This window comes from Melopsittacus undulatus, chromosome 7 (genome assembly GCF_012275295.1).
Source record: "Melopsittacus undulatus isolate bMelUnd1 chromosome 7, bMelUnd1.mat.Z, whole genome shotgun sequence".
Classification (NCBI taxonomy): domain Eukaryota; kingdom Metazoa; phylum Chordata; class Aves; order Psittaciformes; family Psittaculidae; genus Melopsittacus; species Melopsittacus undulatus.
The window spans coordinates 50,146,394-50,174,206 of NC_047533.1; the positions used below are offsets into that span (position 1 = coordinate 50,146,394).

At 42.1% G+C, this 27,813-nt stretch overlaps 1 protein-coding gene across 1 annotated transcript in view; it reads right to left on the bottom strand.

Moving 5' to 3' along the window:
- UNC5C (unc-5 netrin receptor C) overlaps positions 1 to 26,983 on the bottom strand; it is a 247,391-nt gene extending 220,408 nt beyond the window's left edge. The window contains exon 1 of the mRNA XM_031048503.2: positions 26,860 to 26,983. Coding sequence (XP_030904363.2) covers positions 26,860 to 26,983 — 124 coding nt within the window. The remainder of the gene's footprint in view (positions 1 to 26,859) is intronic.
- Positions 26,984 to 27,813: the final 830 nt, after the last annotated feature.

Below are 27,813 nucleotides of genomic sequence, written 5' to 3' on the forward strand. Positions count from 1 at the left end.
CTTCGAGCTACTGCCACCTCCCTCAGTACAAAAAGCCAAGCAGCAGAGAAAAGTCTATGCAAAGAAAGATCCACATCACCTCATCTTTGTCAGGAGGGCTGGCAGCACTGTATTACTCTTCTTGTGGCTGCCATATGTGAAATTTCAGGGGGATTAAAGACACTCCACTTTAGTAGCAGATCTAAGTCAGAAACCCAGAAAACAATGAGGACTATTCTGAACTCACTGCTTGGCCCAAGGAATTTGAGAGCCATGACTAAACTGAGCTTTAACTCAAAATTCTCATTTAGACATTAACAAACTAACAGGAGCAAAGACCTGCCATGGAGCCTTCTGCACCTCTCCAAGATTAAAGGATCGTAAGGGTGGAAAGCTCCTCTCTTGGGGTGGGCAATTACCAGGTGAACCAGTACAGTCTGAACCCTTCTGCTGCTTTCCAAAGTCTTTGTAGCAATTCAGTTTTTATGCCTTTGTCAGGCAAAATATTTGAGTTGCTCTGTCTGATGATGGGATACATAGTCACAGTGAAAATTCCAGTCCTTCCCACAGTGTTATTTTTACATTGAGCACAGGAATGCCAAGTTTCTGACTTGACACCCTTTCATTAAAGGGAGACAAAACTGCACACATCTATCAAATCTCTAGAAGTAATACTGTAATATGATTATTGTTAAAAATAAGATCAATTTATGGTACAAAAATCAATTCTAGCAATTTCTACTGCTAGATGTATTGCTTTTATGTCCTTTCATGTACAATACTTCAACTATCCAAAACCTGACACTCAAAAGTTCTGATATGAACAGCTCAGCCTTTCAAGAAACTAATGAGGAGGAAAAAGAAAGAAGTACTTTCTCAAGCTGTTAAAGTAGACCAAATGGAGCCCTCCTGGAAAAGAATGCAGTATAAAGTCAAGCTGCAGTTGTTCATACTCAGGCAGAAGCTGTGCACACAGAAAGGCTCGATCTCCTGTTTCCTAGGGCTAAAGTAATTTGATGGCAGATAACTAATCTGTAGGCTATACAGGCAAAGCATATATTTTCCTGAACTGAGACAAAGGAAACTCAGTCTGTCTGGTCGTGAATTTGGGAGATTAATAGTATTATGAAGGGAAGGGTTTATTGCTATATGTAAATCAGGCTTGGAAAACCAAAGAGTGGAATAATATGCTTGTGGAGCCAGTGAAAGACCACTTTGCAAATTGGCAAGTCATTGCATTTTGATATTTTTTGGCACTGCAGAACATCTACAAACCAGTAATGCTATCTGATAATCTTTTTGGTATGTGATAATATGGTACTAAAGACACAGTGAACAAAAGGCAGACAGGGAATTATTTGTGAATTATACAATATTGGTATTCAGTAATTAAGCCTTAGAATTAGTTGCAAGAGGAGAGTATTAGACTTCAAAATTGCTCTACTGAGTACAATATTTGTCTTCAATGTCAAACACATTTATTCAACTGAATCATGCAGATACGCTTCCAAGCTTTGAGACTTTATGCCTACTGAAGGGCTTGAAAATTACTGACTCCAGCTGAAGACGGAAGCGTTTACCATACACTCACAGCTGAATCCCCAGCCCCCTTTCATTCCCCAACTTCAGCAGCCAGACAGGACTGTGAGAATTAAATCCCTATTCTTTATGTACAGAAATATCCTGGTTTATATAATCTCATTTAAGCAATACTTCCTCAACTCCTTGTTTGACAGTAGGCTTCTGTAGGTAAATGTTTACTATATATTCAATCTTGTTTCTACTGAAGCCAGTTTATAAATATCCCACTAACTTCACTTAGAGCTGTCAGACAGTAAATGTTTGTTACAGATTGCTGAAGTGGAGTGATTTACATCTTATAAAGGACATATCTATTAGAGTATAGATTTAACTGAAAATAAGAGGAAATTATGGATAACAGAGGAATTTCCTTGTGAAACTGATGCAATGGACTATAAAACATCTGGAAGATGTTAGCAGCTGCACTGGCTGCAATCAAAGAGCATGCTATCTACACTCTGAGCCCTGATTCTCCTTGACTTAAAGGGGAAAGAAGAAGTCAAGCACGATAGCGGATGTGTTGTCACTGGGCGTAAACTGGCACTCCTCATGCACACACTGATAAAATACCAGAGGGAGGCTCTGGGTATGCTAGTTCTTCAAAGGGGAGACAGCCAGCCTAAGCACCTTTCCGGTGGATTTGAGCACCCCTGATAATCACTGAAGAAACACAGAGTGTGCTCAGCCCCAATGCATCAAGCACTACACAGCCTCCCACTGCTTATCACCCCTGCGAGACACTCTGAGGAGGAAGGAACTGCCCTCTCCTTCTGTCTTACCCTTTCTCCATCCCCCCCCCACCCCCCACTTTCAAAAGAAAAAAGTTTATGTGAAGTATCCCAATTTTTACTGTTTTAATTTTTTTCTCCCTTAGAGAGATTTAAACACTCATTTTTCTCTAAACAAATATTTGCAGTTATAAAAGAATAATATACATCCAGGTACAATGCCTAGAGTGATGGTAGAGGCAGAACATGGTGGAAGAAATTACAACTGGAATGGGAGAGAACACTAATGTGTTTCAGTTGCTTTTGTCACTCCTCTGATTTTCTCCCATGCCCTCAGGGGTATAAATTAAAGCAAGCTGAAAATCAGCACTTCCTGTCCTGTTCTGAAAAGCAGACTGTGCTCTCTGCCACTGAAATGGATGGTTTGGTTGTGAGTTTGCATTTGTTTTTTAAGTAGAAGCACACCATGAAAAAGTCTTGCAAGGGGCTGGTTCACTTGTTTCACATTGGTGATCCCTGACTACACTGGGTACAGTCCTGTCCCTGCCAGCATTAACAGAAGTCTTTCCTGTGGCTGCTGTGGAGGTAGGGTTTGAGTCCTGCAAAGTCCTTCCTCCCCTCCACATCATCATCCTTGCTTCAGGCACCAGCCCCACTTCACCAAACTTCTCAACTCTCCCTGTGCCAGGCTACTGATGTTCCTTTTAACTTTCTTCCTAAGCAAAACCCGTCTTTTATGTGCAGTGTAAGTCAAAGGTGGTATCAGAGCTGTTCAGATTTATGTTTCACAAAGCCCCATAACTCAACCTCATATTTTGAAATAACCACAGTAATACCAACTGGCTCTCAAGACTGGCAGCAGGAAGATAAAGTAGTGGCAAAAAATGAATTACCATGTTCTTCTTTTTAAGTTATATGCCACCTTACTCCTTTCTTAGCTTTATTTACAATCCGATCTGAGTATCATTCAGCTATGCTTGCTATTTGCCAGTAGTCATGGAATTATTTTCATGGAAAATTTTTATGTATGCTTTACTCCCAAACTCTTTGTGTTGGCAATATACCATTTCAACTGGCAAGGCATACAAGATACTAACAGCCATTCCTGCTTCCTAGCGCTAGAAAATACTAAATTATAAGTATGCTGCTGACATCCCTCTGATACACAATATATTTTTCACACAAATTTTCAGACAAATGATCAATCACATCACAACTGAACAGACTTTAAGGATTTGCAAACAATTTCAGTACTACCTTATCCAGATGCTGAAAATAGTGGCAAGGATGACCAGTAGAGTAATGCAAATTAAAACTAGTGACATGCTGACAAATATGCTAATCCGCATTAACACTTCTGTTTGCTCTGGGAGATAAAAAGCATTACAACTAATGGCAGCATCAACCTTATCAACAACATTCAGAGAAGCAACAAAATATTTGGTTAGCTGTTGGGACAGCTTCTGAAAATAGTCTGCAGAATTCAGCCAGAAGCCTTCTCAAGAAGGCTGCTGGGGATGGGTTTTTCTGGGGTAGATAGGCTGGTCTCCTGACTTGTAAGACTGCTGCCAGAGGCAAACCTGCTGCTCTGTCAGGACCTCCTTTCACAATGATGTGCAGCAACAGTATGACAGTGAAAAGCATGCAAATTAACTGAAGGTTTTAGAAACTTCAAAAAGATTCACATTTAAATCCAGAGTGTCTGGAAGAAGTGAGGGGAGGAAGGAGCTGGGAAACGAGGCAGAGATTAACTTTTGAGGATTGCTTCATGTAGTCAAAGAAGAAATTAGAAGAAAAGGCTGAGGGTATACTAGAGAGAATTTCGCGTGCTTTAACATATTTCTGCTTTCATTTGTTTTATGCTCAGGGAATAGTGAGAACAGACAGCTACAATGGATGTTATTTAAATACAAAGCAGAAAGCAAATCCTAGCAGCATGTATTTTTAAAAACGAAGGAAAAATGCCAATTCTCAATTACATGTTTTCATTGGTCAAGTCTACATACAAAATAGTTTATACAACACCACAATGTTGTCTGCCCGTATTTCTGTCAGCAGAGAGCAGCCAACAGCAGAACCATTTTGGCTGGGAGACACAAAATGACTGGAGAGCTCCGTCTCCCGGGTCCAGCTTCCATCACACCCTTCACTGATGCTAACTTGCCAGCAAAGCCTTGAATGTCAACCTGCACACATGAAGAATTTCCTGAACTTTTAAAAAGTAGGGGTTTTTTCCTATTTCCTTTTTTGCCTCTTCACACAGAATAAAGGGGGGAGGGTGGGTGGTGTAACAGAGCTTGTGCATGGGCAGGGATGCTTTTGAGTGACACACAAGGAGTGTAAATCACAGCCAGAAAGGCAGCAATACTTTAAAGGCTACTGCAACAGAGTCCCATTTTGTAGCTAAAAATTACTTGTATGAACATTGAATTCTTGTTCCTCACTTCCTAAAAGCAAGTTTTTTTTGTTGGGTTTTTTTTTTTTGCCCCTTGTCCAAAATGTGATTTCGTGGCTGTAGCTAAGGGTTTTCCTTCTGAGACCAGTGAAGTGAGTGTAAGTGATTAGAACATACCTACCCAGGCTTTAACCCCTGCTTCTGAACTTGTGGGGAAACATGGTTTGACTTTTAAAGTATATTCGGTACCAGTACTGCTGTACCGTGGTAGTACTTCTGTGCAGGATACTGCCATTTCTAGGATTCAAATACCAATTTGGACCCAAAGGTGTATAAGTGTAGTAACAAAGATACTGTCAAATTCGACATCAAGAATGAAGCTTCATTTAGCCCGGAGAAGCCACTATCTCTATCCTGTTCAGAGAAGCCAGCAGCATCAAAGGAAAGATGCAACCAGCCAGCCTTGTAGCACAGGTCATCACTTCTTAGCTTCTGTAAAGCAATAAATGCCAAAATACAGGTAAGAGTTTCTGAATGTTAATGGATTCCCAGACTGATGGGAAATACTGGGTGGGAGGACCCAGCACAGCCAGGGGTAAGGTGCAGTGCACCCATAGAGCAGGGCCAAGGCTTTTGGAAATGGTTAACAATTTTGCCTGACTCCACCATGGGATGGTTGAAGCACAATGACTACTGGAGAAACCCCAGAAACCACTTTAAGGGGAGCACCCCTAGGTCAGTAGTTATTATTTCCCCTTTGAATTATGTTATCCCCCTTCTACATTGTGAATCAGTGAACTGGGCAAGCTGCAGAAGCCAGACAGAGGGCTAGGCAGCAAGATCTCTGACAAAGGCTTCGCAACAGCTTTTATTTTACTGGTAGACTCATCATCAGCACATGCACTCACCTGCAAGCACAAGGAGGCTGGTGTGTGCAGTCTGGGGACAAAGAAATCTGAGTCACCAGGACAGCAAAAGGGGCCATCACTCCCTAGCAGCCAAATGCCTCCTCCACTGCAATGTGCTAAAACCAGCTTTGTTCAAACTCATTTCTACGGTCAGCTGGATTGTGCACAAGTATTTTTAGACAGCTCAGCACCCTCTCTCCTAGCCCCCAGCCTGGCTGCCGAAGACATTGAACACTCTCTCAAGCACACAGAAAGTAGTCACGTCTGCAGCATGTACTACACTTGCAAAGGATGAATTAATCCCAACCATCTCTCTTCATCTTTGCATCCACCCATTCATCTTTTAATCTCTCCATCTGTTCAGTTATCTCCCAGAATTTTTTCAATGTTTTCTGTTACAAAACTGGAAGTGTCTGCCTTCTTGGAAACATACTGCCTGGAAATGCGCCTGGAGATAGACTATATGATTTTGCTTATTCTTTATAAATGGAGTGCCAGGGTCCAAATACTTTTTGGCATCCTTTAACCCTACATGCTCATCTGATCAATAAATAAAAATTCAGTAGCTTAGCTGAAGTAAAAACTAAATATTAGCAGCCATCAAGAGGCCTTTAACTTTCAAATATATGAGTCTACTCATGTATTGACATCTCCAAAGTGCAGGGAATTTTAACCAAAATGTTCAACTAAAAGGAAAATAACCAAACCTTTATTCCTTGTGTTACTTACACAGGAAAACAAAAGGTAACATGTCTGCCTGTCCCTCTGACTGATATACTTCCCTCATGCATTTTAGAGATGTTGTTCAGGTAATCCTTCAGTTTTCTTACAGTAAGTCAGAAGGTTACTCCAGCTGTTCTCTGGGGTGCTCCCACCCAGGGAGACCCAACCAATGGATTCTCCAGATACATCTTCCAAAGGAGGAAATAAAGAGAGGCTAATGTACTGCAGATCTCCAGTACAGACATAATTTCATAAATGCCAGAGCCTGAATGGTCATTACTCAAAATCCAAACCAGTAATAGAACACATACTGTGACATATAAAAAATGCAAACCTGTACGTGTTTCATGAGCTGAGAAATGCAGCAACATCTAGCCCTCAGTTTCATGACAACCAACAGAAGTGCAAGAGCATAGATGAAGACTGCTTCTGTGTTGTGGGATATATCTCTTTACAGCCTGATTTTGCAGATCTCTGAAGAGTGGAGCTCCAGACTGAGATACAGAGCCATTCACACTCTGGGCAAAGGCAAAGTCTTGACCCACTACTTGATGCCCCTCCAACAACTCCAGATAACCATTTCCAGCCCATTCCACCCTCCTAAAATAAAACTGGTGCCTAACGAAAGGGTGAAGTGAGGGCACTTCAGTAACTTCAGTTACTTCAGTAACTGCACCAAGACCCTGAGGGACTTCCACCTCTTCAGATTTGAAGCATGCAGCATTGCTGCATGGCTCCTTCATGAAAAACCCAACACAATCACCCACTCGAGCACGGCTCCCTGGAACACAGGGCAGTCAGTGGTAAACCTGCATCCCCACACCTTCACTGCTAGATGGTCTTGGAAATACTCTGGGAAGGCTGTCCATCCAGTGTGGAAAACAAAGAGTTTTTTACAAGGGCAGTGTGTAATGGATGGGAACCTAGCTGGGAGTTGATTCCCTCTCATGACTGAGAACCATAACAAAGGATGTTGTTTGCCACAGTGTATTTAGCAGAGTATATATGTTTGTGCTCCTCGTGACTGTTGGAAAGAGGCAGGAAAACATGGGTGTGCAGTTGTTCTATGACCTTCATATTTGGCCGCACTTGGGTGTCTGGACAGTGCTGCCAGAGCGCACAAAGGTGAGACCATGAGAAACTGCATGAGTAAACAATTCGAGATCTGGCATAAAGCTAGTTGTTTTGATAAGGGTATAAAAGCGGGACCCTCTTCTGGCCATGAGAGAAGCCTCACCTATGCATGGACACACCGCATAGGAATTATCCCAATTACCTGAGACTCCTGGCATGGGCTGCAATGGGGCTTCCCAGCTGAAAGTGTGGGCCTGGATTATGATTCAGTGGTAACTGATGATGTATTTCATCTTAATCCCTATTCTCTCTATACAGTAATGATCTAATGCATTGCTAACTTCCTTTGGTACTTTACTTATATACCTACATCTCTAATTTGCCTTATTGTACTTATTCACTACATACAGAGAGAGATATTTACCTAATTCACTTTAGTGTGCTAGTTTAATAAACTCTGCATATTACACAGCTAGTGTGTGGTCACTTTGTGGCGTACCCTGTCTGTCAGCAGAACACAGTGAGTAACAGAAAACCCATGTGAGGGGTGTCATTAAAATCACACAAACTCATTCATAATCACATGGCACTGAGCAAGCCATAGATGGCTACCCCTCTGAGACACTGGCAAAGCAGGACAAATGGCTCTGCAGGACAGGGCTCCTCCAGCTGGACTTTTGCAGCCAGACGCTTCTCACCAAAGGTCTGCAGAGCCAAAAACCAGGATCAGGAGCCCCACTCCTAATTTTGTCTGTACCCACAGCTTGCTGGTCACCCACTGAAGCCAAGTTCAAACTGTGGTGTAAAAACTCAGGGCCTGCTTCCTACTTTCTCCATAGCCTTTTGATGGAAACAGCAACACCAGACATTTTCATGCCACAAATTACTTCCATGTTTTCTGTGAGCCCACCAGAGGGGAATTCCTGTGTCTGTTTGCTACCCAGTCTGCCTCCTGCTCTTCTGGTTTCCATCTAAAAATGGAGATAATTATACTTGCCTCTCTCCAATATGTTTTTCCTACTGCAAATAAAAATATGTGACATTCACTCAAAGGCTTCTGAGCTTCCCCTATGCAAAGGCATCCTTTCTCAGGGGGCATTAGCTTTGTACTTCATAGCCAAGATGGTCTTCATTAATTTAAGTGGTATAAAAAGAAAATATGTTTAAGAAAATAATCTGAAATGAAATCATACACTGAAAATTCTTCCCAAATTTTATTATGAATAGCTTTTAAGCTGGTGGGTAATTTTTTAATCCAATGTATCATGTTTAGTGTGTACCAAGCCAAATCCATAGATACCCACAGCTCTTTACATTTCTTCCTCTGTTAGCATAATATACTGGGTCAAGTGTGACTACTGTTTATTTTAACTTTGCAAAATTGATCCCAGCTTCATATTTTTGAGACAGATTGGTCCATTTTGGTACATTTCCAGGATAAATCCTGCCTGTTCTTTTCAAGTGGGACAGACTCTTGACATACCACCATTGTGACTATGGAAGGCATTTCTGGCACGCATAGTGAGTGATTGACTTCCCTGCTTGTTTTCACAGTGATAAATATGTGGTGCCATTAGGCAGGAAAACAAAGTATTCCAAAAAAAGTCTCTGCTAAGCACATTTTGGAGTTAATGGGTTAGTATAGATACATCATGCTCTCTTTCTGTGCTAAGAGGTATTTGATTCTATAAAATACACTTGCTCCCACATAATTTAACCCGCCAAAATGGAACATCGTATTTTTCCTTTTCTGCACATGTTAAAAGACCAGGCAATCTCGCCAAGGTTAACTATACAATCTTGTTAGGCTTCTATAGATTTCATTAATGGCTTATAAAAGAGAATCAATAAAACTCCTTGCACACCAATACAAAAAATGACCTTTCGATTTACTCTTTGAGATATGGAAAAAATAACCCCTGTAATCAATAGACATCGTCAAAACTTCTTTGATGAGAACTTATGCAGTGGGGAGTTTAGATTAAGAATTCTTCAGAGAAGTTATATTCCTGCTCTGAACTCCTTCCTAAGGGACTGTTCTTGATCCTGCTGGGAAACTTTGATGGGACTACTCATTTTAGGCCATAACCTTGCAAAGCTGCATATTAGAGACATGGGATTACTGAAACACAGACACTGGCAGTAGTATCGTCACACTTTGAAGGTTAATAGGCCTGTTCACAAGAGAAAGGATTTTTACAGAACTGTGCCTGTACTCCCATTTATGCTTTAAATTTTGACATTTTTCGATGGGTATGAAGCACACAATGCTTAAATTCACTTTGTCAGTTCCTTTTGTGTAATTTACAGTTTAGTGCACCCAGCAAGAACACCAAAACTCTAGCTATCTCAGCATCCCAACAGGAGAGTCACAGACAACATGTGGCTCTGCCCTGGCAGCAGCATTAGCATACAAAACCAAGGGCCTGATCCATGGCCTTTTCACCAAGACTTTCCATCTTCTTCACTCCAAATTCCCCACTTTGACAGCTTGTTTTATGTTGTCTTTGGGTTTTACAGTTTCCTCTTGCATTCAAAGATAACAATGACCTTCTGGTATCTTTTATTTAGTAGCTAGATGGACCAATTCAGAAAATTATCCTAAGTGCTCCCCTCCCAGTTCTGCAAGATTCCTCAGGTGAATAGGGAACAGCCTCACATTAATGTGAAACAAACCAAACCAGGTCACAAACCTGGTTAAAAACAAAACACTTAAGTTCATGTCTTTTCCGCTAGTGTTCAGTTCTCCTCCCCTGTTTGCCTCAACTCATACAGACTCCTTTTCCAGCCTGAAGTAAGGATCCTGAAGTCTTTCCCAGAGCAGCATTTGCCTCTTCAAACATTTCTGAACTGTTTCTTTATGAGCATCCACTGCTGGCAATTCTCCTGCTTCCCCTGTTTTATGTCAGGGCCACATTCAGCCCACTCAGCTATAGACATCTGCTGGTAGAGACTGCATAGCCCCTCGTGGTCACTAGGCAGGACCAGTCCACTGTGTGCGCTGGTGTCCCAACAGAACAGACCAGTTACTTTGCCATCATCTTCTCTTCCTTGCCCCGAGCAGCATCATGCGTAACATGCTTTGGTAACCTTTAAACAGACTGCCTGTGTGCATTTCTGCCTGTCTTGTGGGTTTGAAGTGGCTAGTAAATACATACTACTCTGTTCCTGCCTTTCTCCAGCCTGGAATCCCACAGTAAAGTTTGTTCCCATCCCAAGTTTTCATGCAAGAGAAAATAATGTTTAGTCTATACCTTCTATTTATAAACATGTATTTTGGGAGGAAGAGGATGCTTCAACTGCTTTATACAGTGAAGTATTTGTCTTACCAATCTGGGAATAAAAATAAAAACTTTAGTATATTCAAAACTCTTAATTCTCCAAATAAACTTATTTTTTTGCACTCTTGCTAATTAGCATTTGAAGCTGCTAATCCTAAAAGGTCAATTTTTGTATGCTTTAAATTTTTCATTGCCTGCTTTGAGGGAAGACAATGAGGTAAACTGTTTTAGTTTTGTTTTTGTAAATACCCCCTATGATGATCGAAAGTGGAAAATGGCTGTGATGGTACAAAGACCTACAGAGAAAAGTTCATCTCAGGTTTTGATCAGAAGTAGAGTGACGTTCTGAGAACAAGTATCTGTAGAGAGCGGGGACAATGTGAAGATACAACCTTTTCTTTTTAATTGTTAAGTCTTTGCACAGGTGGGCTAGTGGGCAACTACAAAAACTTCCAACAATAATAGTATTTTAGAAACAAAGATCCCAAAATAACTTGTAGTCATAAACCAGCATTTTCCCAATAACTGCCATTCTAGATGCCTATCTCTTCCTTAGGCTCTCTTAAGTGGGACAAGATCTTGTAAAGATACAAACATTTTCCTCCTCATTTTAATGGCAAAGAGTCTTTTTGTTAACACCGGATCTCTCTCTGATGTACTCTGCCATGTCTGCTCCTTTTTTCCCACTCTTTAAAAAGCGTTCTTAGAATCATGGAACTCTTTTCTATCCAAACAGATGAGATAGAGATCTCTCCACCATGAACAGAGTCTTACAGAAGTCATAGCTTAACAACCCCGGGGTGGCGCAGAACTGAGGCACTCACTGACCTCAGGAAAGCTGTGCTGGTTTACACAAAATGAGAGGCTCAGTTAGCAACACATTTTATGAAGGCCGGCTCTTCCACTTAGAAAGTTCACCTATCTGAGAATGATCAGAAGTTTCAAAACTTCAAGCCTTTGGGCTGAAATTTATTAGGAACAGATGGAGCTAAGTGGCATACACAATTTACCTGTGCACCTAAATACAGTTACATATATTTATAAGCATAAAAAAACCCAGCTGGTATCCATTTCCTCACTAATCAAAACACCTTGGGCCTTCTCAAATTCCAGACCTGCACTGCTGTGACTACTGGGTTTTCACGCACGCAAGTCCAATCTGCTAGCCCTCAAGTCATGAAAATTCAGTGTTGCACAAATTCTCGTTAATGAATTTGGCTCCTGGAGGAAGACTCCTGCTCCCGATTACATAATGGCGCAGCCGAAATCTAAAGATCAACACACCTAATATGAAAAACCCCAGCATCTGATAAACAACCCAGGACATGAGTCAGGAGAACTGACTTTTGAAGGTAGGGCTATTATCCAGTAAGGTCTTTACCCCTGCAGGTAAGTGCATCTTCCCAAATGATGTTTTACAGTCAACCAGACATTTCCTTGGCAAGAGACTTGCATGAGCCTTGAAGCTGGGTTTGTGGGAAGGAGACACGTAGGCTTACATAAGCTATTTCAGTCCAGAAATTCCTTGTGGTTAGGTAATTATATATAATAATAACTTCCCAATGACAGTCTCTGGATGCACGCTGCACATACGCATAACAAAGCAATTTAATATTGTTCATGTACTGCAATGTTCTCAAGCACTGATTCACACTTTATTGCAAGTTCTCACACTACAGAAGCCTAAGAACTGGTACTTCTGCTTTCCAAAAATCAAAGTATTGCATTCAGGAATCCTTGTCATCTCTCTAGAGACAACAACCTGCTGTATAATTTACAGTAATACCTTTGCAAATCATAGCCATGTATGCGCTCACAGGATGCTGACAGGGACACTTGATCATAAGTATCAAGTGACAGCACATGTTATTATACTGACCATCTAAAAACAAGGCAAAGTTAGATGAAATCTAATCACTAAAGAACATGGTTTTCTTTTAAGATCTGCCTTTAACAAAACCTTCCCTGATACATTTATTTTACAGTATGCACAAGTGATAATAAACAGTCCAGTATTTGTTTTTCAGTTGCCATTTCAGAAAACAAGCAATACAACATTTTTTACTTTGCACTGTTGGTAAAAGTTACTTTACTCAAAAAAACTAAACTTCAGTAGCTGACAAAAAAGTAATCAATAGTGCCTTAAGATTAATTTTGACCTTACAGACCCTGTGGCAAATACAATTCACAACTAATGTACTTCCATGAAAGTGCTAAAGTCCATGGCTCAAAATAAGGAACTTCAAAAGTCTGGCTGATCTTGTTGATATGCATAAAGAAGAAACAGAAAAAGAAGCAAATACAGTTGAAAGCCCTTACTGTTTTTTAGTCAAGTAAGAGCTCTTTTCATGACTCGGGAGTCAGAAATCTATTTGTATAAGCCCAGCAAATTCTATAATGCCTAGATACCATAACAGTAGAAACTTTAGCAAAATCATGCTGAAGTCAGTATCACCAACAGGTGACACAATCAGAACATCCCATGTGTTGCTTGGTACGGGCTTTTATTTGCATAAGTGACCACGTGGAATCACTTATTGTCCTTAACTAACTGCAGAATATATTATTGGCATCTTAGTGTGCCAGTTATGCTACAGATCTTCATCTTCCTCCACTGGGTGAGGCTCATGGCTTAGAAGAGACAGCATTCATAAGAGAGCCTGGCACAGTTTTGGAGACTAATAATTTCTTTAGAGAGCACAATGGCAATAAAATTTTAAAATTTATACCAACTTCTGTGAGGGAATGCAACTGAAAAAAAAAAAATCCCCAAAGTGAACATTTTTCAAATTTGACTTTCAAAATAGCACTTTGATTACTTTATTTCATGGTTTATTTTAGAGGTTAAAGAACACTCCGGAGCAAACAAAAATTGCAAAATGTTTTGTTTCACCCAACTGCTTTTTTAAGGTCTTTGTTTGGGACAGGGGAAAATGACTTGGGGGATGACTATAAATCTTTCTTGAAATGTCAAGGCCTTCCACTGAACTGGACAAGCTACACGCACAGTTCTAATTCACAAAGATGCTTTTGCAGTTTCATGCAACCCCAAATATTCTGTGGTAGACAGACTCTCGGTCTCCCTCCTTCTATTTAAATAAAGGCTTAAAGCCTTCCCAGAAAGAGGGCTTCAGAACACAGTCTCCCAGGTCCCCAAACCTTCAGTTTTCACAGCCTTTTGGGCACCCAAATCAGCTGCCATAACAAACGGCTTTTAATAGTTTTATGCACGTGTTTCAGGCTTAGTATACAATATACATTCAGTACACAATAGACATTCAGTCAGATAAAAAGAGTAAAACTTTGAGAAAGACAAAGAGTATTGGCACTGAAATGCCTTTTCCAATGAAAAATATTCACAGCCATATTAGAGCAATTGTTCTGTGCCAACGTGAACAGCATCATTTTGTTAGCTCCTGCATAATTCAATTACATAATTCTCCCAGCTCATGACCATGTCTATATTTACTTTTTTATAATCTAATACAATAATGATTTTTTCTTGAGTAACTTTTAGGCAAAACAGTGCAACAGATTAGGAAAGCACATATGAGAAAAGTAATTTTTGACCTGTTTTATCCTTAAAACTCAAAAGTGGATTCAGTATTAAAATCAAAGCACTCTAAGTATATTGTGAAATATTTACAGCTGTTATTACTGCCTGATTTATGAGTGCCAGAGACCAGATTATTCAGACTAGTTTCACAAGCAATATGTCAGTAAACAGGATTTTGTTTGGTAATTATATTAAACATGTCCATATAAGTTTGGAATTAATTACAAATGGTATTTTACTGTACTCGATAAAAGCACTAAGCAGCAAGAACTAATGATGGCAAAAAGGTCTTCTCTCAATTTTCAATAAAGCTTTCCATGTGAAAATCTGTCAACATGAAAAAGTTACTGCTTGTAATTAAAACCAGGCTTTATTTCAGTAATATGTTTACATGTTATGTTCCAGAAGGGGGAAAAAAAAAATGCAATTGAATCACTCTCCTTAAACTCTGTGGTTCCCAAACACAGGATCCATTCTACTGATGTCAACTCCTTCAACTTGGCAAGACAAAAGAATTCAAGTTCACCCTCATAACACATTCAAGAGTTTTGCGCTACTAACACAGTTTGTTAAGAGTTTAAGTGAGCGCTCCAGATGTGTTCACAGGATTTTTGCAGTGGTATGTCTACTTACATCAGGCATTCAGGCTCTCCTTCTGTCAGTACTTATACAAAGTTTCACTAATGGATGGATAACTGCAAAGAGGAGGCAGGGGAGGTTACAGTTATACTTAGCCATACTTGGGAGCGTGTCAGTAAGCGGCTAATTATTCCTCTGTTTCCAGCTCTCACATTAACTTCCTAAGCAACCCTTCGCCTGTCTCCAAAATGGCTTTATAGCACAAGATCTATTTTCAAAATAGACTTCAAAGTGTCTTAGAATTGGACTGACTGCCAAACTGGGTGCTACAGTCTGCTTCAGTGGGTCCCAAGACCACAGTACTGGGACCTCAGTCTGATGGTTGCTTTTGAAGATGAATAACAAGTTCATTCCCTGTCACACTCCTCTTTACCACACACTATTTTTTCAACCTATTTCTCAGCATTCTTTTTGATCCACTGAGATGGGTAGTTTCTATTTCCTGAACCAGTGGTTAACTAGAACTTAAGTCCATAAGCATACAAACACTATCTTGACAAGTTAAAATGTTCTCATGCTGCTGCAATGAGATGTATTTCCTAAATAGCCAGCAAATAACCTTTTTTTCTTTTTCCCGTGGCAACCTAGTGCTCCACATAACAAAGCATCTTAATGACTTCAGCAGAAACTTTTCTTAAACAAGGTCGTAATATATTTAACAATAAAGAACCAAGCAGATAAGCAGCTCTGTGCTTATCCTGTGTTTCAGAAGCCTGTACACTGGATTTGTTAATCTAGCTTTAATTCAGAAACCTGACACTCCCTGCTTCTCTTGTTAATGCAACCAGATGGTAACTTCAGTTTGATTACAATCCTCCCTACTTCAATATGAACTCTTCATCTTACTACTATCAGATGACATTTGCTTTTCCTTAACGTACATAGTTTTAGAGAAATTACAGAAGTGCTATTGCTGTGTTACATGAAAAATTCCAATGTACATTTAGCTGACATAGCATCAGCTGGTGTTTAAACTGGGCTTTGCTAATGGACTTTTAATGTCAGTGGGGTTATGTGCAGTTACTGGCTATTAGCAGGAATGGGCCCTTTCTATAAAAATCGCTTTCCCTCAAGTGTGTTGTTTGAACATTCCTTCCTCTGATTTAGTGACTGTCACCAAATACAAAACAAATGCAAGGACGCTGGAATCTACTGTTATCTTTAAAACCAACTTAACCTCAGCCTGGCCTCCATGAGCAAAATATGTGTTCCTCATTGGTAACTAATGGACATAAAACTTTAAAGACAAAAGACTGAACTTTCCTTGTCATCCTCCAGTGAGTAAATCCCAAGCAACCTCATGAAACTAATCAGACAAAAAGCAAAATCTGATCTAGGTACTGCCATCAATTAATTTCCCTATAAGAAAGGATCTTTGCAATGAAACCAAGTATTCAGAAAATAAGCTCATCAGTAAAATACAGAAGATGAATAGTCCACACAACGTCACTTTGTCATTTTAATTTGATTTTCTCTGAAAACATTTCTTATAAATGCAAATTGAAGACTTTCTTCTAGATAGCACAAAATGACAGAATTGCTTATAAAGCAAGTAAGTAGATTAGGATTTTCTTTTTTTTTAGATTTGGAAGGTTTTATCTAATAGCTGTATTTGGTACAAAGAATTAATATATAACATTTAGAAGAGGAAAAAAAAAAACAAAAACCCACCATACAAAATAGTGCAGGACAAGCAAAGGACAAAAGCTAGCAGGAGCTAAACAATTTTGTCTTTTCCTGTACTCAGGAAAGGCATATGACATTTCTCATTCTACTGCCTGAACCAGGATAATAACTGCTTTTGTTACGAGCTACTAGGTTGCATTTCTGACTGAAGTCTTCAAAGCCCAGGCTTTTAATAGTAGAGGTCTTTAGTTCAAAACTGACTGATTGCCAAGGCAGGAAATTGCCACACATTTGTGTGTAATAGATATTTACGTGGATATCTGCCTACAGTCGGTGACATTTGCCTGTCAGTGTTCTCATCTGAAATAACATGACAAAACCTATGAGAAAAAACACCTACTGGAAGAATCTCACCAGCATGACTTCCAGTGAGTCATGGTGTTAACCCCTCTACAGGAAGGAGCCACATCGCTACATGAAACAGAAATAGAAAGCCTCTAAGTTACTCAAATTATTTAGTTAAACAAAAGAGAAAACACAAAAAAACTTAATAGGAAAAAAAGCAAAACAACAGAACAGTGAGATCAAGGTCTGTCCAGCCTAGAATCTCACTCAACCATGTCAACCTATTTTTAACACAGAACCAGATAAGCTTCTGACATCCTCTGAATTTGAAATTGATGGAGCTATATTTGTTGATGGTCATAACCTGGCCTTGTATACAAGGTAAGACAGTGTAAGTATATCCTTGGTACAAGCACTGGTGATTTAAAAAAACAAAGGGAAACTGATAGTAAATTGATAGGTCGCAGTACTGAACTTCCTAACTGCAAACTTTCTAGTTACTTAGGAACTAAGGAATTAGGAATTTGCTACAGCACAGCTAGTTTACATGAGGAGAAGGCAAACCAGCACTCATGTTTGTCCCAGCACAGATGTGCTGTATAAGACTGCTGCATTTTATTGAACAAGAGACCAAAAAAGTTGCTCTCACCTTCAGAAACTGGTGAGGAAGCAGAAAGGAAGTCCCTAAAGCTACATTTGCAACATCTGCATGAAAGGAATTCGTAATGGGGATGATGACTTGCCAAAAACTAGTGTAGCTTTGGGGCCAAAAAGCTAGAGCAAGGAATACTGGTATTTCAAAAGACAATTCAGTGAGATTTTCAGTGAAAGACACCAGTACAAAGGCACATTCTCCATCATTTAATTATAGCCCCATTCCTTAACCAGGCAGACTTCTAGCTCCCATGGTCAACTCTCATTTTTCAGACACGAAATGGTCTGGTTTAACAGGGGAAACTTTATCTTCTAGTTGAGAACACCACTTAGTTTTGCCCTAATCCTGAAGTAAAAAAAAAAAAAAAAAAAAAAACCAAAAAAAACCCAAAAACCTAAAACTCAAAGAGCAGAGATTTCTCTTTAGTCTTATCTGACTGCAGACAACCTGAAATTTCAGTTTGAACACTGCACCATTACCCTGCTAGCCCTGGCTATTCACTGCTTGTTACGGCCACTCTTCTTTCATACACGTAGAGCTGCAGAGCAACCAGGTGGACACCTGAAGTTGTTGATGTTATAGGGAAAGGTAAGATAATACATCTGCACTAACTCCCTGAGCAACTGGCAAAACTAGGAGATACATTAATGAAAGAGTTAATTTATTCAGACTAAGGCAGTGTGCATGTCTGTACTCTGAATTATTCCCAGTAATTACCTGTGCTGTAGTCAGTGTAGGTAAATCCAATGCACATAACAACAGGATTAGTCTTGCTTGCTACTCTGTCCCACTTCTTATTACTTGATTTAGGTATGACTGAACTGCAATTAACATCATTCATTGAGACCATATTATTATTTTCACTCACTATGTAAACTTTACAGTATAAACACATATGTTGGGACTGGATAAGACAATAAATAAATACACCATATCATACAAGTGCAGCAATTTATGTTCCAGCTGTCATTTTAGCAAATTTATAATTGGAGTATAGCTCTCCAAGAAACTCTGAATTACTAATAATCTTCTGGTTTATTTCACATCACTGCCTGATGTGAAATGCACTAAATTCAAGCAAAGAAATGCCTGGGGAGCAACTATCAGTTCAAACAAGTTTCCAAAACGGCTGCAATAGAGTCAACATCTTTTGACAGATCATTCAAGGCTTACTTGCATGTTTCCTTCTATCTAGCTGATGAAATTCAAGATTTCTCAAACAATTGCATCCAGCACTCAGGAGACCAAGAAAAACACAAGCTTTCCTTTTTCTCAAAGGATACACCGTTAATCCACAGAGCTTAACACTTCAACCTCTCACTCAATATGAGACTAAGAAATAAAGCTACTTTACTTCTTGAAAATAACTAAAAAGGGATTGGCAGCAGCTACCTAACAAGAAAATGCTCAGCTGTTGCCAGGCCAGTAAAACCTATCCGAGCTCCTTAGCATTAGTGTTGATAATGTTACCTCAACAGGAGAAAAAAAGATACCGATCCAATTGCCTGGGCAACCTCATAGCTTTTATGACTCATAAAGCAACAGGGTCCTTTGGAGTCTAAGTTGTTCATTCAGATGAATGAAGTACACTTGAGTAAGATAGTCCTGAACTGCAGATTAAACCCAAACAAAACAAAACAGCCCAAGGCAGTGATCCTCATTCCATTTACAACAGTGCTGCAGTCATTCACTGGATCTGTTCTTGCTCCTTCCAAATCTGGGATAACACTGTAGATCTCACTCAGTGAAGCAAATCCTCCCAAACCACCTGCCACTATGAAGTCAGAGCTTGCAAGAAGCATCCCTGTTTCTGAGCAACAGCATACATATGGGTTTGCCCTTCATCTTTTACACATATTTCTAGATACCAGCAGATATAAAAAGAAAACCATTAGTGAGACCCAACAAATTCGACATTTGGGAAGGCAGGAAGGCACCCAGGAGCCTTCAAAGTAGCATTCCCCCTGTAGCATCCATCTTTGGGCTTGTCAGATGAGGAGAATGGGCCAAAGCACCAGACTCTTGGACACTCAGATGCCTCAAGTTCACATTTTGGCTTCCTGACACATTTGTTCTGCATCCTAAAGCAATCCCCCTTGTGTCTCTCCACCAAACAGACATAAATACAGCTGTCCTCCCAAGCCAGCAACATGTATTAAAGATTCAATAACTAATGCAACATGACAAATAAGAAACTCCTATTGTCTCCAGCAACGCAAACTTGTAGCAAATCTATCCTAAAGACACAACTGCAGATGTCCCCCATGGGAGGGCAAGCACACGCAGCTTTTTGGCTGCCTCTTCCTGTCCTGCCTATGCAGGACCCATAACAAAGGAAAGCGGGAATCTGAGGAGGTGCTGATGCACTGCATCATCCCATACTGACACAGGGGACATCACTGCCTCGATGGGATTATTTCACTCTCATGCAAGCTGGAGCAGCACTGCTTGCTTTTGGGAACAGCAAAGGTGCCCACTGAAATCCAGCACTGCCTGCCTTTCCATGGGGGCATTAACAGCATGTCTGGCACCACTGAGAATTTGGGGTCTCTATTGCAATCTCTATCATGGTAGTATCAATGTGATTTAATAAAAGAAAGTGAAACCTAGAAAGTGCTGTCAATATATGCCTTAACCAGCTCTTAGCCAGGACTGTAAGTGAGGTTTTTCACTAAGCCGGTTGAAATATATGAAAAAATGTAAATAGAAAAGAAAGCTGTTATTGTTGGAAGATTTTACAACTTTTAACTTTCTCATTTTCACTGAATGTCTAGAGATTTGCAGAGAGCATAAGCAGAAAGAGTTTGGCCAGTGAGGTAAATATTGACCTTTCCATGAAAAGAACTGCATATTTTCCCATTTTGATTAAGATTTCTTGGATTTTGTTTGTTGATTTTTCAACCTCCCCCCATCAAATAAACAAACAGGTCACTATTTTTGTTTTCTGTTTGCCCCAAAATTTTCCATGTTGACAAAAGGGCTATTTTTAAGTGAAAATGTCTTTGCATGAAGTTTTTCTGCCCTGGCCCAGACTTTTAAATAATAATGTGCCAGGCTATAAAGGGACTCCCCAAAAACTGGCATTCAATGAATGAGGAGGAAATCGCATGTTTCCTGTTTAACATACATGTGATTTTTGATGGAGTTATAAAAGCAAGCAGGGAGCTGTTCTAATGATGACTGCCTACAGAAAGAGCTGTACACAAGCACTTCTGAGGTTACTGAAAGCTGGGGAAACCTCTGGCAGCCCTTGCCCACTGCTCTGACTCCTCGTTTCCTTACCTATGTGTGCTGTTTGTATGAGCAGAGGCAGCCTCAAGGAAAGCAACTGGCATGCAACTACAGTCTGGGGCTTGCTTTCACCTTCTCCAGCTAGCATGCACATCCATGCCTTACAGTCAGTTTTAGGCTATACCCTTACCCAAGAAAGACAAATCCACATACAAAAACCATGACTGATGCTCTGCAAAATTTTAAGCAGAGCTATCACAAAACCAATGACAATAGTAAATAAATCATGTCCCCACCACAACACTGGAGCTTGGAGTATCTGTATATGCCTTCATTAAATTAAACGAAGGGAAACAAAGTACATGCAAAATTAAGGGGAATGTTGCTGTTACTATTTGTTCAACATGAGCTTCATTATAACCACTTCCCTTTCAGCATAATTTTAAATGCTTGCTTACAAATGATGCAAATTAAGTCTTTCTTTGGATACAGTTTGCCTCCTAGAAGACTTAATACCATTTCCTTCAGATCACCTCTTGGATAATGTTATGATGGAAAGATCCAGGGGAGCCTGCTCCTGAGAATGGGTTGTAACAAGCACAAGCAATAAATCACTTAAAACACCACCATCCCTTCAGTCCTTGGAAGCAGTTAGTACTGAATTGTGCCTCTGCACAACAACATTCTGCCTCTGTGTTGATAGAGGTTGTAGCCAACTGGAAAAACACTGCTCGTCTCTTACTGCTCCCTTTTAATCCTTGATTTAGCCATTAAAAGCTTGCGCTGCTTTATACCTCCAAGTCGAACATGAAAGCTAAGGCAGCTAATGAAAATGACAGGCGATGTAATTACTGCTTTATTGGCACCGATACCAAGATCGCTGCCTGCTAAACTTGAATGCCTCCACTGGGTGGCTAACAAGATGTTCACAAACCAGCACAACTCTCTCCCCACTGGAAAGGGAGGAAAGAGGGAACATGAAAGGGAATGCCATTTTTTCCCCACAGTGACATAGAGATAGTTATATGGAACATATTGCATGGGCAGAGCACCCATGATTAAATTAACTTCTATTCCACAGACAGCTTCCAGTGATGTATTTTCAATGACAAGCCAATGATCTGAATATTTGAGACTTGCACTGAGTCAAATCTTCTGACTAAATCACAGCAAACTGTTCACTACTTTGAGCAATGCAAATTCACGTAGGAATTCTCCTTTGCAACAGCAGTTAAAACATAGTTTTCTGATAAGCTGCAAAAGCAACTTTCGTGCCTTTTTCCAGAAAAAGAACACATAACTGGTTCTTGAAAACCCAATGATTTAAAATCTGGAAAGACACCAGAAAGCAACAAAAATATCCATTCACTATGAAACAGATTACCTGAAACAAGATTACTTGGCTGGCAGCACAAAACAAATGTAGCTTCACTTTTCGAAGTACAGCTCTCCTTTGTATTTTACATAAACACAAACCCCTGGTCATTTACTGTATTACTGTATGGAAATAACTGTTGTCCTAGTCAGCCTGGGCTCTTCTCACCTCCTAAAGGTGCTGCTTTACATCCCGTTCAGTTGAACCGGACAGACTGCACCTCAGTACCTCACTCTAGCTTGCACAAAAAACAACATATTTACTTGTAAATGTCTAATAAATATAATCCACATTTTCTCCTCTCTTGCTGCACAGACCAGCTATGGAACTGATTTGCCTGGCCTTGGCACAGAGTGTATTCCTGCTTTCAGACGTACTGTATTTGGAAAATTAAATTAGGAAAATCTTTTTAATATGGTTAATGCCGTTTCCTGTTTCTGAATTTGGATGGCACATACAAAGCTAGTCCCAAGACATCATGGATAATCACGGTTTGAGACCATTACCAAAACAAAAAGAAAAGAAAGAAAGAAAAAAGTTGTGTGATGTATGATCCACATAAAACTATTAAGTGTAAATATGCGCAGTAATTGTGGAAACATTTAGCTACACTCAGGCATTGTTACCGTACAGAAGAAATGACACTGACAGTAATGCTGAGAAGCTATCAGAAGGGGGCTGTATTTGATGTATATACTTTTTTCATAACTTACAATCAGTTGCTGGAGCCAGAGGAAGAAGAGCCCAGATTCTAACTCATGTTCCCAGAGAGGAATCCCTCCTCCGCAAACAGATCCATCCACTTCATTTTAATCCTACTTAAACTGCACCTCAGTCAGCAAAGGAAAGACAGTGGCTACTTTGCTTTCAGCGCTGACAACTGCAATACTAAAATACTACTCAGGGCCAGTCTTGGCTACCACATCCAGCCCAAACTTATTAACATCACTGAAATCTGCCAGAGCACATCACTTTAAAACAAACTAATGTTCCAAAGGGGCTTATCCATTCCCAGCAAAATACAACTTGGCCCTCATTTCACTAACACATATACTATTTATTACACCTACATGATCAAATACCAGCAGTCCACTGAAGCATCAAGATAATTAAGTCCTTCTCCCCCCTTTTTTCAATGAGATGTGTTTAGGTATTCAATTAAGTAGAGCATCCCAAAAGGTTAGTACATTCACATGTTATATTTCACTTTTTCCGCACTAAGCATCTTCAAACTGCTGCTGCTGCTAATACAGACTGCACTGGGGCAAGACAAATATCTGCACATATGGCTCTTTTACAGTTTTCTTTTTAAATTATCACTTTGATTTAATTAGGTTTGAGGGGTTAGGCATAAAAAAAATAAATGTACTCTTTTGTTGTAAAGGAACAACTGAAATAAAAATTCATCAATATGTAGTCCCTTTAGCTTTCCTATCCATCTCCTGTACTATCATTATTAGCCCATAAAGCTGTCTGAAACACACTGGTCAGTACAGATATATAGCCTGACCCTCCCTTTCATCCTACCTACACCCCAAAAAGGTGGGGGCCACAGGATAAATTCTTCAAACACTTTTAATTCCCAAAGATATGAGGGGGGGGGGGGGGGTGGGGGGGGAGGGGGGGGGGGGGAGGGCAGGAGGGGACAGGAGGAGGGGAAGGAGAAGGAAAAGGAGAGAGTAGTGCTTCCCTACTGAAACTCAGTCTCTGATGATTGAATAACCAAAACAAAAAGTTGCTCTTATAGATGGCTGGGGGATGTGTTTGGGTCCAGGGATAGTTGCTGTGTTTCTCACAGTCTGGGACATTTGAATTTGATGTAGGTTATCACAGAGGTATAGTAAATGCAGTGAATGCCAGATCAGAGTTGATTCTGGCCTGATTATCACTCTGGCCCCATTCGCACTGCTTTGAGAATTAAGGGCTGTCTCCATCACTGTGGCCATTTCCTGTTCTCTCCTGATAACAGTGAAAAAATACTTAGACAACTTCAGATAAGAAGATATGAAATGCTAATAAAACAAAAAGCGTATTTAGCTCTGCTGAGAAGCTCACAGGAGGATCCCGAGATGCAGTGATATTAATCTCTGTGCCAGGGAGTGTGGGGGTTGGTCCATCAACAACTATTCAGTTAATAGATTTCTTTTCCATGAGGAAATGGAAAAGGAAGACATAAAAGCAGAAGCTCCAGCAATGCTCACAGCCACCTTAGCCTGCTTCAAAAGATAAAGATAGTTGGGGAACAGAGAAGAAAAGCAAAATAAGAAACAGTAGTAGGAACAAGTACTGGAACCTGCCCTCTTTCTCTTCCCTTTTCCCCTTTCTAAATCATAACTGTGTGTTTGCTGTATGAAAACACCACTTTTAAGGGCTTTTTTTTTCAAGGTACCACAAATACACACAAACAATTAAAAAACAAGTCAGTTGATTCCAGACCCACTGAAATCAGACAACCAAGATCAGCTGAAGTGTAACTTCCATGTGTCCTGTTTCTATTGCTCTCAAAGGAATGCAACTGAAAAGACCAGAAGGGTATTTCTGTTTTGAAAGAGACAGACAAAATGGACTTTGGAAAAAGAGGTTGGGTAAGAATCATTTTAATGTTAATGCATTTTTGGAAATGTATAAATAAAGCAGACGAAAAACTTTGCCCAGTGCTATACGATGAGAAAACTTCCTGAAGAGGGCATAGTTAAACTGTTGATTCATTGCCTTGCTGAAGCGCCACACACACATGTGAAGATCCCCACGGCAAACGCCAGTCAAAATCCCTCAGCTCTGGGAAAGACACCAAACCCAGGACTGCACCCAAATTCTATGCCTGGTCCGAGCAAACAGGACATGAAAATACACGTACACATGGAAAAATAAATCCAGGATGAATTACGATATCCCAACCACATCCCCTGGATTTTCCACTCGGCTGTGAAAGTTTATCACACACAGCACAACAGGAAATGCTGCTGAAGAGGTCTCATCCCCTTCTAGGCAGATGAGAACACCCATGTCCTGTGCCCCTCTCAGCACAGGAGGCCTGGCTCCTCTCTCCTCCTGGTATTTGCCACCCTGAGCTGTGCTATGTAGGAAGGGTACATGTGGAAGGGAGAAATCCTCTGACAGTGTGAGGTATGCCCTGTGGCTCTGAAACAGCCAAACACAGGGGGTCCTCTCTTCCCTGCTCAGGCCATCTGTCATGCGAATTACTCGTGTCCTGCTGGCAACTGGGCAGGCTCCTATTCTGCTCCAGATCCAACTATCCAAGAGGCTATTTCCTCTGCATCTACACAGAGCGATATATACCTACTGACATCTAGGTCTACATGCATATGCCACTGTTAAAACCTTTACATACATAACATCAGACCTGCCCTGTCTTGAACATGAAACGGAGCAGTGAAAGGAAATGATGACATGCAAGACACAGAAGAAACAAGACACAATGTATCAGGGATATGTGCACTCTCCTACCACCTTTTCACAACCACATTTCTGATCTTCCTTAAACACTTGATATGGGTAAGGGAACGTGACACCGAGGATGGATTAGCACCGTTACATGTACAGACATGATGTACGGAGCACCCAGCCCACCGGCAGCTAGTCTGCAGCTCCCGAAAGCCTGCCAGGGGCACGGGGAGTCAGAGCAACCAGCCCCGGTCTCCTGGCAGCAAGGCCAGGAGAGGAGTGAGTGCACTTGGTAATGCTGGGGAGAGCCTAGGATCAGATCAGTGCAGCCCACTCAAAGTGCCCCTCCACAGAGATGATGGGGTGGGAAACCAAACATGCTTCCACTTGCATTATACTAACAACTCCAAGCCAAAGCTTTGGTGCTTATTATTATTTCTTGGTCGCATATATGGAAAAAAAAATCCAGCTTCTAAAATTCCTTTCTCCTGTTAAGCAGATAACAAGGATTTCCAAGAGCTTTAATGAACCCACACATCCTTGCTATACACAGCTCTGCCCACATGCAGCAACAACCTCTCTCTCTCTCCAGTGCTCAGTAAAAGCCACGCATTTCCACTTTAGGTCTAACTCCTGGGAAGAGAGAAGAAAAGCACCGAGAAAGTTTATCAGGTATCAGCTCGCAGGAGAAACAGCCCCCTGCTGTAGCTGTCTGCCTGGTGGGTGACACGGAGAGCCTGGGCTCTTTGTGATGCTCTCAAGACATTGCTCAACGCACACTGAGAAGTAAGACACTGCCGTTTGGAAAAAGGGAATTTAGACATGGTCTAGAGAGAAAACGGACCTAGGGGTACTCCAGGACCCTCCGACAAGGGAGGAAAAAAGGGAAACAGCAAAGCAGAAACGCAGGCACACGGTAACTCCCTTCGGATCCATAAGGTTTGAGGCGAGAAGAAGGGTGTGGGGGCGATGGGGGCTCACGAATGACCCCGGCCTGCAGAGCCCGAGGCTCGGCTGTGCAGCGGCAGGGACACTCGCTCCGCACCTGCCGGCCCCCGCCGCACCCCGCCCCAGGGCTGCCGCTGGGGCTCACTCAGCCCCTGCCAGCCACGGGACCCCGCTTCAGGGCGACGTGCGGGAAAACGCCTGTCCCAGCCAGGCTGAGCAGCCACGGACCCCACCAGGCAGGGGGCAGCGGACCCCAGAGCCCGGCGTGGGCAGTGCATGAAAGGGAATGCGCCGTTCGCACATATACACACAGAAAACTGAAATGTATAAAATAAATCACGGCACCAATTCGCCCTTTCAGCCCGCAGCCGGAGAGTGCCCCGCTCCCTCTCATCCGCCCTCCGCCTTACCTTGAGCCGCGGAGCCGGGGCGGCTGGCCCCCAGGACGGCCAGGGCGGGGAGCACCACGGTCTGCAGCAGGTATCCCAGTCCCAGCCCGCAGCGGGCCGCCGTCCCCTCCAGCCCCTTCCCCATGGCCAGGGCAGGCGGGGAGTCGCGCAGCAGTCGAGGAGCTTCTCTGTGCCGCCTGTGCCTCCTCCAGCCCCGTCCCACCGCCGGGCGCGGAGGGGCGCGGAGCCCCCGCAAGGCGCTCAGGCTGCGCAGGGGGCGGCAGGGCGAGGGGCAGCGGGGGGGCAGGGGCGCTGCATGGCCCCGCGGAGGGGCGCGGAGGGGCGCGGAGCCCGGCGGAGCGCTGTCTTCTTCCCGAGAGCTGCTCGGCGCGGCGCTGCTGCCTCCACCCCGGGGGCGGGCGGGGGCCGGGGCCGGGTCTGGGAGCGGGGGCTGCGCTGGCCGCCTGCGATAGAATGCGAGCCGGAGCAAGGAGCGGACCCAGAGGGAAGGGGGCGGGGGAGGCTGGGAGCCACCCGCTGCAGAACCGGCCCCTTTCGCCTCCCCCGCCCGCGCCCCCTGCGCGCACACCCGCGGGCGCACACACCCGCACGGGGATGCTGGTGCACACGCACAAGCACTCACTCGCACACACAGCCCTCCCGGGAGCCGGGGCCGCGCTGGACCGACCCCGCTACACCCCTGGAGCTCTCGTCCCTGCACCGTCCTCGAGGGGCTGACACCCTGCACGCCCCCAAGACGCTCCCATCCTTAGGGATACACAATATGCAGGGTGGGGAGCTCCATGCCGGCCAGCGGTCACCCGTCTGCTCACACAAGCAACAGGGTGGGGGGCAAGGGTAGCATCAGGAGGGATGTTGGGAACCTCCTCATCCCTGGGGAACGTGTCCCAGTGTGCCTCCTAGGGTCTCTCTGTTAAGGCTGAGGCTGCTTGCTTCCAGACCTTACCCTTCCTT